Here is a 14,405-nt window from a genome sequence, read left to right as displayed (position 1 = left end):
ATTCTAACATATGGATAAATCTTAATATCTAAAAGTGTGGAAAACTATGGACAACGTTTGTTTGTGATACAATAGCCCCACTTTCCTCCACACTGTTTCTGAATGCAAGTTATTCACTTCTAGCTTTGTAGATACCAAAACATAAAACATAACATGGCCTGTGAATTCATTAGGTTACAAATAAACAGTTATATTGATTATCACTGAAAATAATATATTTTGCTATACACTGATTTGCATTGTGTTTAGCTTGTTGAGAGGGAAAAAGCCACTGAAGCTCAATGTGCAGCGACAGTTGTGCTCGTTCAGTAGATGGAGCAGTCGAGCTCTACAAACGAGAGAAGCACAGCAGCTCAGGGACTCACCCAAGCCAATGGAGAGAGAGTCTGTGCCCGCGGTTTGCAAACCGTCAGTGTAGAAACTGGCAGTCAACCAGCACCTCATCCCATCTATAGCACCTGCACGCTGCAAATCACAGCTGAAGATAAACAAACACATCTCCGTTTCTTCTAGAAAGCGGGACAGATCGCGGGATATACTTCGGAAAAGACACATTTTACGAACAGAATGAAGAAAAGCCATTTGGTTAAAAGGGTGAGAATTTCATCACTCAATGATGGTGGTTTTGATTTTGAATGCTGATCATTTAAAAGTTTAATTGAACAGTGACTGAATGTACAGCACAATTGTTTGTGTTGTGTTTAACGTTAGTATTTTGTGCTTCTGTAAATTAATTTAACAAAGACCCCTTTGTTATGAAACGCCGAATGTGAGACCGTTACACTTCATTATTATGCTGTTGTCACTCATTTAATTGACACATCTTTTATTCTGTTTAACAGAATATTTAATTAGCCACACCCTTAATTGACTAACTGACAGTAAATCTTTTTGGGATATATATACCCCTTAAATGATAGACGGCGGTAGAGTCAAATTTGACTTTTATTAGGATGCAATAGGCCGTTTTAATATTATAGACTACAAAAACAGATTCATATTTATTTCTTTAATCGAATTTTTTTTTTTTGTATAATTGTTACTAGTAAGCAATCCTACTGTCTTTTTAAATGTACAGGCTACTTTTAGTGCTTATTACTATAGGGAGTCCAATTTAATTAGACATCCGTCACTAGTCTATTTCCTACTAGTCACTCATTAGTAGGGTCCAGTTTTAGTAGTACTTATTAGATAATATTAACTATTCAAGACACTAATATGTAATCTAGCGTAATATATGACACTAATATGAATTCCAATTGTGTAACTTTTCTCACTAGTCACAATTGTTTTTTGCTTGCAAATGACAGTAAATGGTTCAGTTAAAAAATCTTTTCTAGATTATAAATGTAACTAGTAAAACATTTTATATGCACTAGTAAAGCTACTGACAAAACTGGTTCTAGTAACTAGTAAGAGTGCTAAGTGTTTGAATATGTCATGAGACCTACAAGGACTTATTAGTTAAAATACTAGTGAAAAAGAGGCCAGTTACTATTGGAAGAGTTTCTAATAGTTCTATTAATAAAAAATAAGTATTAATATAACAGATCCGGAATAAATGTTATGATTTAGCACTTTAGCACTTTTTGAACTCAAATACTATTATGTAAGACGGGCGACACATTAACCGGGTCATTGTTGACACACTCAGGGTCTTCAGGATCTCAACCAGACATCTTCCCAACCAGACAAAGTAGGCTGGATCCGCAGGTTCAGTGGCAAAGGAATATTTAGGGAAATATGGCGAAATCGCTTTGTGATGCTTAAAGGAGATCATCTGTACATCTTTGAAAAAGAGGTGAGTTACTAAGATTTTAGTGTCAAAACATGCATAATCATAATGATTTCATGCTTAAAATGATCCATCAAAACAATGAGGGACATTTTCCAAAAGTGTCAGATTTCCAAAAGTATACCATGTCAAATATAGTGATTATATAGTGAGTTATGAATGTTAATAATTAATGTTTGCCAAAACCTCCTGCCCTTGATATAAAATTAATCAAAGTAGTCTTTTTGACAAGCTATCATTTGCTAAAGAGTATTATATAAACACTGAAAAGTTTAACTCAGCATGTGAACCTGTGCTTGTGTCATGGACTTTGTGTCAGTGCCTGTACCCAAGATCCCTGAAGGTTCTGGAAGTTGCTTTCAGACATTCAATTGAATTTAATTTCCTGTTCATTGTAGGAGCAACAAATCTTTACAACTGAATCATTTGATCACTTGAAGCATGTGTAAAGAGGAATGGTTGTAATTTTCATGGAAGTGTAGCAGCTTTCTTCTGTCACTGCCTGTAGGCTTTCATCAGTTTCACAGAACCATCACAGAACAGCATACCATGATGGAAAACTACTGTATACAGCTGTGCCCTGCTTTGTGACATAAGCGATATGCCGCATATGCCTTATTCGCACAGCTGCTGTCTTTTGAGTGACATTGTTATTTACACTAAAAGTATCAAGAGTCAAGACCCAGCTGCTTCTGAGCATCCCCAGTGAGCGAGAGAGACACTAAATCCAGTGTCACACCATCATAAGATACTGGCCATGAAAAAAAAACACTCTCAGGCCCTCCAAGATGTTGATAAGTTTGTTTTATTAATCAGAACAGATTTAGAGAAATTATATCACTCGCTCACCAATGGATCCTTTTCAGTGAATAAGTGTTATAACGATAGTCCAAACGGCTGATAAATACATCACAATAATTCTGATGACTCCAGTCCATCAATTAATCTTATTAATAGTCTTAACGGTGTCTTAACATTTCTCTCCTAATTTAAACTTTTCACTGGAGAAAGCAACATTATGGATAGTCAGTTGGAACCATATAAACCCAATACGTTAACAAATTTATTGATGAATTTGTTTCTAAAAACAGAGCTTTTCACTTAACAAGATGATAATTGTCTTGAACTCAAGTTGTGTGGATTACTTGTGGGTCATTGGGATGTTTTTATCAGCTGTTTGGTCTCTCACTTTGATGGCTCCCATTCACTGCACAGGTTCCATTGGTGAGCAAGTGATGTTCATCATATTTTCTTCATATTTTCACAGTGTATCCCCGTTATTCAGTGGAACTAAAGTTGTAAAATGAGACAGAACAGATTATTATTATTCTGTGTACCTACTTCAGCCTTGTGAATTCTTCCTCTGGTCAGACAAGCAAGGTTATTTATATAAAACCAGAATACATTGGCAGCAGGTTGCATCAGTCTGAGGATGTGCACTACAGGTCTGTCCTCTAGTGACTGCTGCTTGCCTTCAGGTTGTGTGTGTTGTGTGCCCTGGCTGTTTATAGTGCTGATGGCATTATGCACCGCTGCACTTGACTTTCCTTCAGTGCTCTAGGTAGACCTGTTCTTTCCAGAATAATGACACTTGACATAACTCTTTATAATTGATCTCACTCATATAGCATAGTGAGGTACACCTCATGCAACATGAGTTGTAAAGTCTGCGATCCTTTCTGACTCCCAAGTGAAACATTTGAAGTGTAGATGCAGATATGTAGGCAGCTGAGCATCTATAACTGTGTTCAAATTGTTTCTTTTCAAGTTCACATTTTTATCAGTGTTTTTTTTTACATCAGTTTGTACATCTTTTACATCAACATTTTTCATGCTTGTTGATATATACACACTATTAACAGCAATTATTATATGATTGCATAGTAAGTAGCAATATTTGATAGTTCTGTATGTTGTTTCAGGGATAGCATCATCTGGGGTCATCTGAGGTGTCAGCATCATCTCTTCTCAGGTGTTCTGGATCCAGACTGACGCTTGTGTCAATCCTATTTACGGCAAAACAGAGAAACAAATAGACAAATAATTAGTGTTTCTGCTGTTCAAACCAAGTTAAATTAATTTGTTTAACCCAAGCTAACGTTAAACTAATAAAGACTCATAGAAGTAAACTGTGCAAGTTATTGCTGTGTTAAATTCATGTTTAACACACTGTAGACTCCTTACATCCTGAGACAGATTTTACAGTCATATGGTATGGCTTTATAAATACCACTTCACAATGCCTTGCAAAAAACCAACTCTACTCTGAATTTCAGGGAAAAAAAGCATCAGGATAATGTAATATTCATAGGAGTACTCTTACAGAGGCTGCATTTTAGTCCTTACATCTTGTTGTGGATGGAGTTACCTTCTTCAGAATGAAGATGGTTGGTTAGTGGGTTATTTTTGGAGGTGGTTAATCCAGAGATCAGGATGGCCCCCTGGAGGGAACGTGCTGTGCCAACACTGGAGGAGTGAAATATTTATGTGGTGAAGAGAGGCCAGGCTTTTTTCCACCAGGGGTCTTTTGCCCCATATTAGCATTACTAGTACGCTCTTTCTCAGAGTGTGCGCTCACTCACATTAAAATGTGTGACCCCAGGAGGCCATCTGGAGGCATACAGTTACACAGATTTACCTACATTGCACTCGTTATTGTAAAACTGGTTGTTTTGTAAATTACGTTAGTAAACATGACCTAAATATGATATTGTAGAGTCATATAATGAACAGGCTGGTTTGCTTGTGCTTGCTGTTTGATCTATGATCACTTTGATCTTTGCACTTTAATCTCAAACTCACTGACATCAGATTCCTTTGTTGCGTATTTCCGTTGTATTGGTGAATGCTTGGTAACCATGCAGGATGACCCAAAATGTCTTTTTTTTTTTTTGCTCTGTGTGACATAACATAATGTGTGCTAATATCTAGCATTGCATTTTTGTGTTTGTCTCAGCAAAAACCCTTGTGACCCTTATTGTGGCTCAATGGAATTTAAAGTCCTTCTGTGGGTTTTTTTCCCCTCAGGTTCAGTGAAATTGAAAAATCTTTGACAACAGTCAGCTATAATGAAGACTGACCTGTCTTAAAATGAGGCATTTTGACAGATGGGTCACTGGTTGAATAAACAGAGGAGGAGCTGAACTAACTGAAAACAGTTTGGGACATCTGTCTTGATTTCTGATGAAAAAGAACACCAGTCACAATCCTTTTCCTTTAATATTTGGCATCAATCAAGAATATATTCTGAGCCTGTCTTGGTTATATACATGTGTGAGGTTTGTTTTGTTCTTGACGTTCCATTTTTCATCAAATGGAACCTTGGTGATCATAAGAGATGAAAAAAAAAAGACATAAAAAAATCTTACTGATCCAAAGTCACATTTTATTATACAGTTAATAAGACTGCACAAAGTGCTTTCTATTGTGTTCTGTTGTTGTCCAGAAGCATGACCAATTTAATATACAAAATAAATTAAGTCGTATAGGCTATGTTCTATGAATTGTTCATATATCCTTAAATAAGAGTACAAATGTTTTATGATTTAGTGTTCTGTCAGCATATATTGAGCCCATAATGATCTCACAGCAGTGTTTTGTTGAACTAATTAATGCTGTCCTTGGAGCTGTCCATGATTCACTGTTGTCTGCACAGTTGGCCTGGAAAAGGACTGCTGGTGATTTCAGTTATTGATAGCAATAGTTTGTAGCTTCAGGCCTGGTGATGGCCTGTGTCTGTGTGCTGATGCTGCTGTTCTTGTGTCCAGATGAAGAATGATGGGAAGACTCATGAAGTGTTTGACCTGGCACAGTACGAGCGCTCAGAGGAACTGCGAAATGTCCAGAGCCACAGTAAGAAGAATCACAGTAAATTTACCCTTCTCCGGTGCCAACATCCTGGAAACAAGGTAAGAACAAAACATTGTGATGTTATGGGTTAACAGTGTACAATTCACTCTGTGCCTCTTTTTACTTTTGTGATGTCTGATTTTAACCATTTTCTTAATTTATTGCAAAGAAGAATCTGTGTCAGTCAACATCAAAGTTCTTTTCGATGAAAATTTGAAAGGGATCATATCCTGCATAACTTCACAAACATTAAGATTTTGCAACAAGCAACTGATTCCTTCAAGAAAAGATCAAGGAAAAATTTTTCTTTTTATTTTTTCAAAAATTTTGAAAATTCTAAATACCACCATCATTCATTTAAATCATTTCAAAAATGTAAATCTTTGATAGTCAATATTTTCATATATTTTTACTCCATTAGAGCCCCAGTCTTGTATTTCTGGCCGTCAGTCCAGAGGAGAAGGAATCTTGGATCAATGTATTAAACACTGCTATTACCAGAGCTAAGAATCGTGTGCTGGATGAGGTGACTACAGACATTTCATATATTCTTTATTTATTCCTTGCTTTTTAATGCTCTTCTTCCCACCTATATTTTAGCTTTCCACTCCTGCAGTCTCTTCCCACATTCTTCCCTTTCATTAGTAATTTTCCTGCCATTATTTGGGTTTTGAACTTTTAGAAAACTTTAAATGTAATTATTTCACAAAAGTAATAAATGTAGAAAATATTATTATTATATTATTATTATTTATTTATTTATTTTTAGATACCCATGAAAAACATTTCAGCTAAGCACTGTTAAACCAGCTATATTATTATACTGTATTGTATATTATTATTATACTCACAACTCTGTGTGTGTGTATATATTTATATATATATATATATATATATATATATATATATATATATATATATATATATATATAAAATTAAATTTATGCATTTAGCAGACACTTATCTTTTATGTGTGTGTATATATATATGTATAAATTAAATTTATGCATTTAGCGGACGCTTTTATCCAAAGTATTCAGGCTATCAATCGAACCCCCAACCTTGCGCTTGATAACACAGTCCTCTACCACTTGAGCTACATGAACACTTTATATATATATATATATATATATATATATATATATATATATATATATATATATAATATTAAGATTGGGTTCAGTAAGATTTTTTATACGTACACATTATAAAGCACAATAAAGTTTTCATGCACTATATTTTAAGTGTTCTGAAGCCATCTCACAGTTTAATGTGAGGTACAGGTAAATATTTAAGTCAAGTTCACATCAAATCTTCTCTTCGCTGCGGCTGTCAGTCATCCTCCATTCAGCATTCAAACTGTGTAACGCGTTCGGTTGTGACAGTCAAGATGATGAAACTCTTTCCAAGATGATTAAATGTTCAGTATGATGCAGTATTTTTGATCTTTAAATAAAGTTAAGTGGTTTTGCATAAAAGGAATTTATCTTGCTTTGTACGGTTTCTAAATCGTGTAAATTTCTCTCGGATATCTGGTTGGATCACAAGACTGGAGTAGAGAGCACTGTGAATTATTCGTCACGAGCACAGTAACTGAAATTTAAACTGTTAAAAAGACAAGGCAAACACACATATTTAATACACTACTCTTCTATAATCGCTTCACTTTGTGCTTTGAACCTCGTTGCGCATAAGCGTTTTGCGCCGCTCTGTATTTGGAGCCTTTATTATTATAATACTTTTGCACAATAAAAAATTATTAATAGTTAAAATTACTATTAATTTGCACTGATTATTTTTCTAGAGTAACTTTTGCTACTGGATTATCCATTAACCTAGTTTATATCGGTAGATACTCAGAATTTTTGGTATTGGATCATTATTGGTTTTGAAAAAGTGGTATTGAACCAGTCCTATTATTATATTTTATTATTATACACAAAACTTTGTGTATATATATATTTATTAAGATTGGGTTCAGTAAGATTTTTTTATGTAAGAAATTAAGTCAACTGGAGGTAAGTTGAAGAACCCATGTGCTGTTTATTTAGACTTGACTTATGGACTTGAACAGGCACACAAACTCACCAGATTACACTGAACAAAGCCAGACAATGGACAATAAAACATGAGGGCTATATACAGTGGGTACAGAAAGTATTTAGACCCCCTTAAATTTTTCACTCTGTTATATTGCAGCCTGGATTTGGGGATCCTCTTCCATTCCTCCTTGCAGATCCTCTTTAGTTCTGTCAGGTTGGATGGTAAACGTTGTTGGACAGCCATTTTCAGGTCTCTCCAGAGACGCTCAATTGGGTTTAAGTCAGGGCTCTGGCTGGGCCATTCATGAACAGTCACAGAGTTGTTGTGAATCCACTCCATTATTTTAGCTGTGTGCTTAGGGTCATTGTCTTGTTGGAAGGTGAACCTTCGGCCCAGTCTGAGGTCCTGAGCACTCTGGAGAAGGTTTTCATCTAGGATATTCCTGTACAAGGATGCATTCATCTTTCCCTCGATTGCAACCAGTCGTCCTGTCCCTGCAGCTGAAAAACACCCCCATAGCATGATGCTGCCACCACCATGCTTCACTGTTGTATTGCTTAGAATTAAGGCCAAAAAGTTTTATCTTGGTCTCATCAGACCAGAGAATCCTTCAGGTGTTTTTTAGCAAACTCCATGGGGGCTTTCATGTGTCTTGCACTGAGGAGAGGCTTCCGTTGGGCCACTCTGCCATAAAGCCCCGACTGGTGGAGGGCTGCACTGATGGTTGACTTTCTACAACTTTCTCCCATCTCCCAACTGCATCTCTGGAGCTCAGCCACAGTGATCTTTGGGTTCTTCTTTACCTCTCTCACCAAGGCTCTTCTCCCCCCGATAGCTCAGTTTGGCCGGACGGACAGCTCTAGGAAGGGTTCTGGTCGTCCCAGACTTCTTCCATTTAAGGATTATGGAGGCCACTGTGCTCTTAGGAACCTTAAATGCAGCATACATTTTCAGGCAGTTCCTTTGACCTCATGATTCTCATTTGCTCTGACATTCACTGTGAGCTGTAAGGTCTTATATAGACAGGTGTGGGGTTTTCCTAATCAAGTCCAATCAGTATAATCAAACACAGCTGGACTCAAGTGAAGGTGTAGAACCATCTCAAGGATGATCAGAAGAAATGGACAGCACCTGAGTTAAATATATGAGTGTCACGGCAAAGGGTCTGAATACTTAGGACCATGTGATATTTCAGTTTTTCTTTTTTTAATGAATCTGCAAAAATGTCAACAATTCTGTGTTTTTCTGTCAATATGGGGTGCTGTGTGTACTGAGGAAAAAAAAGAACTTAAATAATTTTAGCAAATGGCTGCAATAAAACATTTAAGGCGTGGTGTTGTTGCAGTGGATAAGACACATGCCTTTGGTGTGAGAGACCCCGGTTCGAATCCACTGTGAGACACCAATGTGTCCCTGAGCAAGACACTTAACCCCTAGTTGCTCCAGAGGCATGTGACATATATAGCAATTGTAAGTCACTTTGGATAAAAGTGTCAGCTAAATGAATGAATGAGAATGAAGGGGGTCTGAATACGTTCCGTACCCACTGTATGACAAATACAGTAAGGAACACCTGAATTAAACAAGACAACAAACCAGTAGTTGTGTTCAACTTGAAGCAGCGCTGAGCAGACCATCAAATTAGATGTCCTACACAGATAGCTCAATGCAGTGCTGTTTCAAGATGAACACACAGAACAGAACCAAATCACATGACCAAATCAACCAATGACAACATGCCACATTCACAAGGTGATCACATGAATACAATGAACATGAAACAAAACCCAAAACCAACATTACAGAAATGAAAGGTGGAATAGGTGATTGTCTTCAGAAACATTTTTGTTACGATTGGTTAAATTCTCTCCACATCCCAATAGCAATCATTAAGTTAAGTGGTTAAAGTGTGACGCATGATGTATTGAAGTAATGCTGTCCCTGGTCATCTAGTCTGTGTGCATTCATATGTTCAGGAGGCATGGCTTTGGACAGCTATTTGCAGGGAGGGTGGAATGTACGTATGCTTCAGTGCTATCAGGCTAAAGTTAGCATTTTCCAACAAGTCCTACTGCACCTTTAACATTTGTATTCAGCAAGAATGTATTAATTGATCAAGACTTACAGTAAAGATTTTTACATAAAATAATTTACTATTTCAAATACATGCGATTCTTTTGAGCATTCTATTTATCAAAGCACTTACGGTTTTAAAGATTGATAATAAGAAATGTTTCTTGAACACAAAATCAGCATATTAGTTTTCTGATGGATAGTTTGACAATGAAAACTAAAGTATTGACTGCTGATAGTTCAGCCACCATCAAAAGTAATAAATTACATTTTAAAACAGATTAAAATAGAAAACGTTTTTCACAATATTACTATTTTTACTGTATATTTTATCAAATGCAGCCTTGAGCATAAGATACTTATTTTCATAGTCTTCTTTATAAACCACAATAATTCAAATGAGCTTATTGTATTTCACTGAAACTGTTAACAAACTTTATTTGTAGGAAAAGATTTCACAAGTTCTTGTTTTCACTTGTAAAATCACTGCATTTCATATACCAGAAACCACTGTGAATTTAACATCATCTGGATATAGCACATTCTATTTATAAATCTGCAAATTCATTTTCACACCAAAAACTGCTGGATTAAATATAGATGAAAGTGAGACTAATTAACATTAGGTGTCATATAGTTCATTTTTGTTGTGTAAATTAGAATCCAAATAAGGCCTCTGAAAATGACTGTGTTAATATAGTAAAAGTGATCTCAGCTCCAGTTTTGTCTCGTTTTCTTCTGCAGGTGATGTTTGAGGAGGAGAGTCCTCTGGCTCACCCCACACGCGATAGGGCCAAGATCCCACTTGGGCGCCGTTTGCCCACGCGGGGTCATCTCATGTCTGTGGTGGGTGGCTTTCTTGTTTTGACTTTGATTCAGATGACTGTTGTTGTTTATCTGTTTATACTATTGTGCGCCAGTGGAAATGTACGGAATTCATGGCACTAGGTATAGTTTGGTGCAGTATTGATGAAACTTATATGCAGCTATTTATAACTTGCCTGCATAACAGATAATCCAGAAAAGTCTACTGAAACTATTTAAAAGTATTTTTCCTTATTTAACAAGTTTTACACATAAACCTTTAATGTAAATGTGTAGCCTACTGTATATGTGAGTGAGTGTGTTTGTCTAAAATGAAAGCTTACCTTTCAGCTATATCTCTCTGACTCTGTTATTTGATTTATCTGCCGTTTTACATCTAAATTGTCAAAATATGTTTTATGACCTCCTAATAAACATTTTGATTTTTTTTTTTTAAAGAAAGTTTTTATTATTTGTCTTTATTCTGTAAGGATTCGTTAAACTCAGACAAATGCTGCTCTTTTTGAACTTTTTATTAATCAAAGAGTCCTTTTTAATGTACTCAACCATTCAAAAGTTTGGGTAAGTAATATGTGTTTAAAGAAATTAATACTTTTATTCAGAAAAGAGCAAATATGCATTTAAGTTGATTAGAAGTGCCAGTAAAGATTTAAATAATTTTACAAATGATTTTTATAAATAAATTCTGTTCTTCAGATTTTTCTAAAAATATTATGCAGCACGACTTTTTTCAACATTGATAATAATATGTGATGATAATAATGTTTCTTGAGCAGCAAATCAGTAGAATGATTTCTGAAGGATCATGTATAATGATACTTAAAATACAACTTTATCACAGGAATAAATAAAAAATTTTAATGTATTTAAATAGTGAACATTTCTTTTAAATTGTAATATGCAAAAGTATTTTTTGTTTACTGTATTTTTGAAATTTGGCCTTGCTGAGAAAAAATCTTACTTATCCCAATCCTTTTAAATTTACAGAAATTTGGTTTAATATTTTTACATTAATACATACATTTTTTGAATGAATCTATAAAACGGACTTAGGGTTGCAAAATTCTGGGAATTTTCAAGACTGCAAACTTTCCATGGGAATTAACAGCAATATATGGGAATTAATGGGAATAAACTGGAAATTAGCAAAATTGCAGGAACTGGAGACTTAAATGTAGTTGATAAAAAAAATCTTGCAGCATAATCTTGGATTAAACAACCTGATTTAATGCAATTTCAGTTAAATATCTACCCTACACACTGCTCAATCACATGCACACAGCACACCCCCTACATGCACTGTGCTTTCCTCCATAACATGATAATTTGATAATCCTGCACACAAAATATCAAAATGTCCATCTTGGTACGTATTTATGTAAATTACATGTATATTACAAAACATTTTTTTTTACATTTCTTGTGCTGTGTGTAATTTGCTGTGCAACTAAATTATGCTATACCATTGTAAAAACAAACCAGACTAGAACAAACATTTTGGTGAAATAATAAGAAAACACTTATTTTTATCAATTTATTTGATCAAAAACACAGAACACATTAGTTATATTGCACAGTATTTCTGGTATTACAATTTAAAATATTTTTCTCTCTTTTAATATATTTTAAAATGTAATGTTTTTTCTGTGATGCAAAGCAGAATTTTTAATATCATTACTCCAGTCTGCTTCTTTAACAGAAAAACCAAAACAATATATATATATATATATATATATATATATATATATATATATATATATATATATAATATGTATATATGTTTCTTGCTTTCCTATTTTAGACCTCTGCCTCCTCTGATGGAATGCTGACACTGGACTTGGTGAATGAGGTGGACACTGGTTTGCCTGATGATGATCTCAGACGGGAAAAGCTGGCACCCAGCCATCCACGCGCTGGCACTGATGTGTCCAGGCCGTCGGCCTCTGTTACAGATGGCAAGGTGAAAACCAGCAGCTTGCCACGCAGGAACGAGTTCTCCTGGATCTGTGAAAACCACCCTTACACACCTCAAAACAAGAAGAAGTTAGCTCAGGGTCGTAACCGATGTGCTTCAATGGATGACACTCTGTCCCGAGGAGAGAGAAAACCAAAGAAGAAGAATGGGCTCCAGGCAAAGCTGTCCCAGAGTCCCACGAGCCACCTGCAGGATCTGATAAGCCAGCGGCTGCAGAAGACTCAAGAGCTGTTAGCTGAGATTCAGGAACAGGAACCCCATCGGAGCAGAATGGGATCTTACCCCTACTTAAGAGGCATTGACTCCCCTCGTCTGCGCAACCTCAAGGGCTCTGACTCACCTCACTCCAAGGGCTCAAGCTCACATAATTCACCCCAAAGCAAAGGCACAGACTCACCCTCAGTAAGGGCAAAAGATTCACCTGGTTCCAAAGGGAAAGAATCGGCACATGTGAAGTCCAAGGACTCGCCCCGTTTTCAGTCATCCAAATCCCCTCATTACAAGAGCGCACTTCGCTCAAAGAGCATTGATTCACCTGATTCAAAAGAATCAAGTTCACCCCACTGGAAATGCATCGATCTGACCGACAATAAAGGTTCAGACTCACCTCTATCCACTGGCTCAAACTCGCCCTATATGAAATCTACAGACCCTGCTTTTTTTCGGATCTCTTACTCGCCCCATTTGAGGAAGGGTACTGATTCTCCCCTCAGTGAAGCTGTGGACTGGGACAGCAGGAGGCCAGCAGCTGAGCGGCTCTTACAAGAGGCCATTTCCTCCTGGCGAGAAGCTAGAGAGGTTCTGGCTGAGGTAAAGGAGCTACAAGCCAGACAGCAACGGGTAGAGCACCGAAAAACTGGAATACCCACAACACAGATTCGCAAGCAGAAAAGCCCCTGACCGAATCTTCAGTCAGTCATTATGCTTTCTAATACTTGTGAGCCTTCCCTACAATGAATGCAAGGAAGGAGAACAATAGATGGAACTTTCCAGCGCAAACCAGTGTTCTGTTTTATCTCAGTCTATTGTTTTTATATGAACTGTTGTTCCTCTAACACCTCAACCCTTTGTCTTTGCACTTTGACTCTTTCAGGGCTGTACTTCTTCTAATTGCACTGGTAATGTATAATGTTACTCATGAATAAACTGGTTTATGATCTGCTTTTTGCAACAAAAAAAAGCTCAGGTGAAAAAAAAAATTATTTGAGGAGTGGAATGTTAAGCTGTGTGTGGAAAAACGTGTTTCAGGTAAAGGTTAAAAGTGGACTTAAGACCCAAATGCATTTTGGAAAGTCGATACTGCGCAGGTAGATTAATTTATCATTTTAATTAGCGTTTAAAAATATTCATATATTTTCCCCAAAAATTACTAAATGGACACATTTAAAAAAAACAAATTTTCTTGCTGCATCAAACTAATACAGAAAATGTTATTGATAGCGGTGGATAATGATACAGTTTTCAATATACAAACTTTTGATTCCATAAAGTTTTTGATTCGATTTCAATTAATTTGGTCCACTTGGCTTGCATATTATTATATTATTATTATTATTATATATACTGTTCCAATTCTTATGGAGGGCACTGTTTATATATATATATATATATATATATATATATATTTATTTATTTATTTATTTAAATTCTCTCTCTGCTAATGATGTAAATTTTACAGCAACTTAAGGCTGATTCAAGAGTTAAGTCTTTTTGAACTGTTTATTGGAACAATGACTCATCACTGGTCAGAAAGATAAACCGAAAAGCAGAAAGATAATTTTTTTTTTTTTCACGCAAATGTATATGCCTCAGAAACAGGCTTTGCTAGGTGAATCTAGCAAGTAA

The 14,405-nt window shown here is 35.9% G+C and overlaps 1 protein-coding gene across 1 annotated transcript; it reads left to right on the top strand.

Moving 5' to 3' along the window:
- The first annotated feature begins 314 nt into the window (after nt 1-314).
- LOC127935630 (pleckstrin homology domain-containing family O member 1-A-like) lies at nt 315-14,082 on the top strand. Its single transcript, XM_052533704.1, has 6 exons — nt 315-594; nt 1,655-1,801; nt 5,563-5,703; nt 6,066-6,170; nt 10,505-10,606; nt 12,387-14,082. The coding sequence occupies exons 1-6, from the start codon at nt 568-570 to the stop codon at nt 13,458-13,460; spliced, it is 1,596 nt and encodes a 531-aa protein (XP_052389664.1). The 5' UTR covers nt 315-567; the 3' UTR covers nt 13,461-14,082.
- The last annotated feature ends 323 nt before the right edge of the window (nt 14,083-14,405 follow it).

This window comes from Carassius gibelio, chromosome A19 (assembly GCF_023724105.1).
Source record: "Carassius gibelio isolate Cgi1373 ecotype wild population from Czech Republic chromosome A19, carGib1.2-hapl.c, whole genome shotgun sequence".
NCBI classification, from domain to species: domain Eukaryota; kingdom Metazoa; phylum Chordata; class Actinopteri; order Cypriniformes; family Cyprinidae; genus Carassius; species Carassius gibelio.
This window is presented reverse-complemented; position numbering and strand designations above follow the sequence as displayed.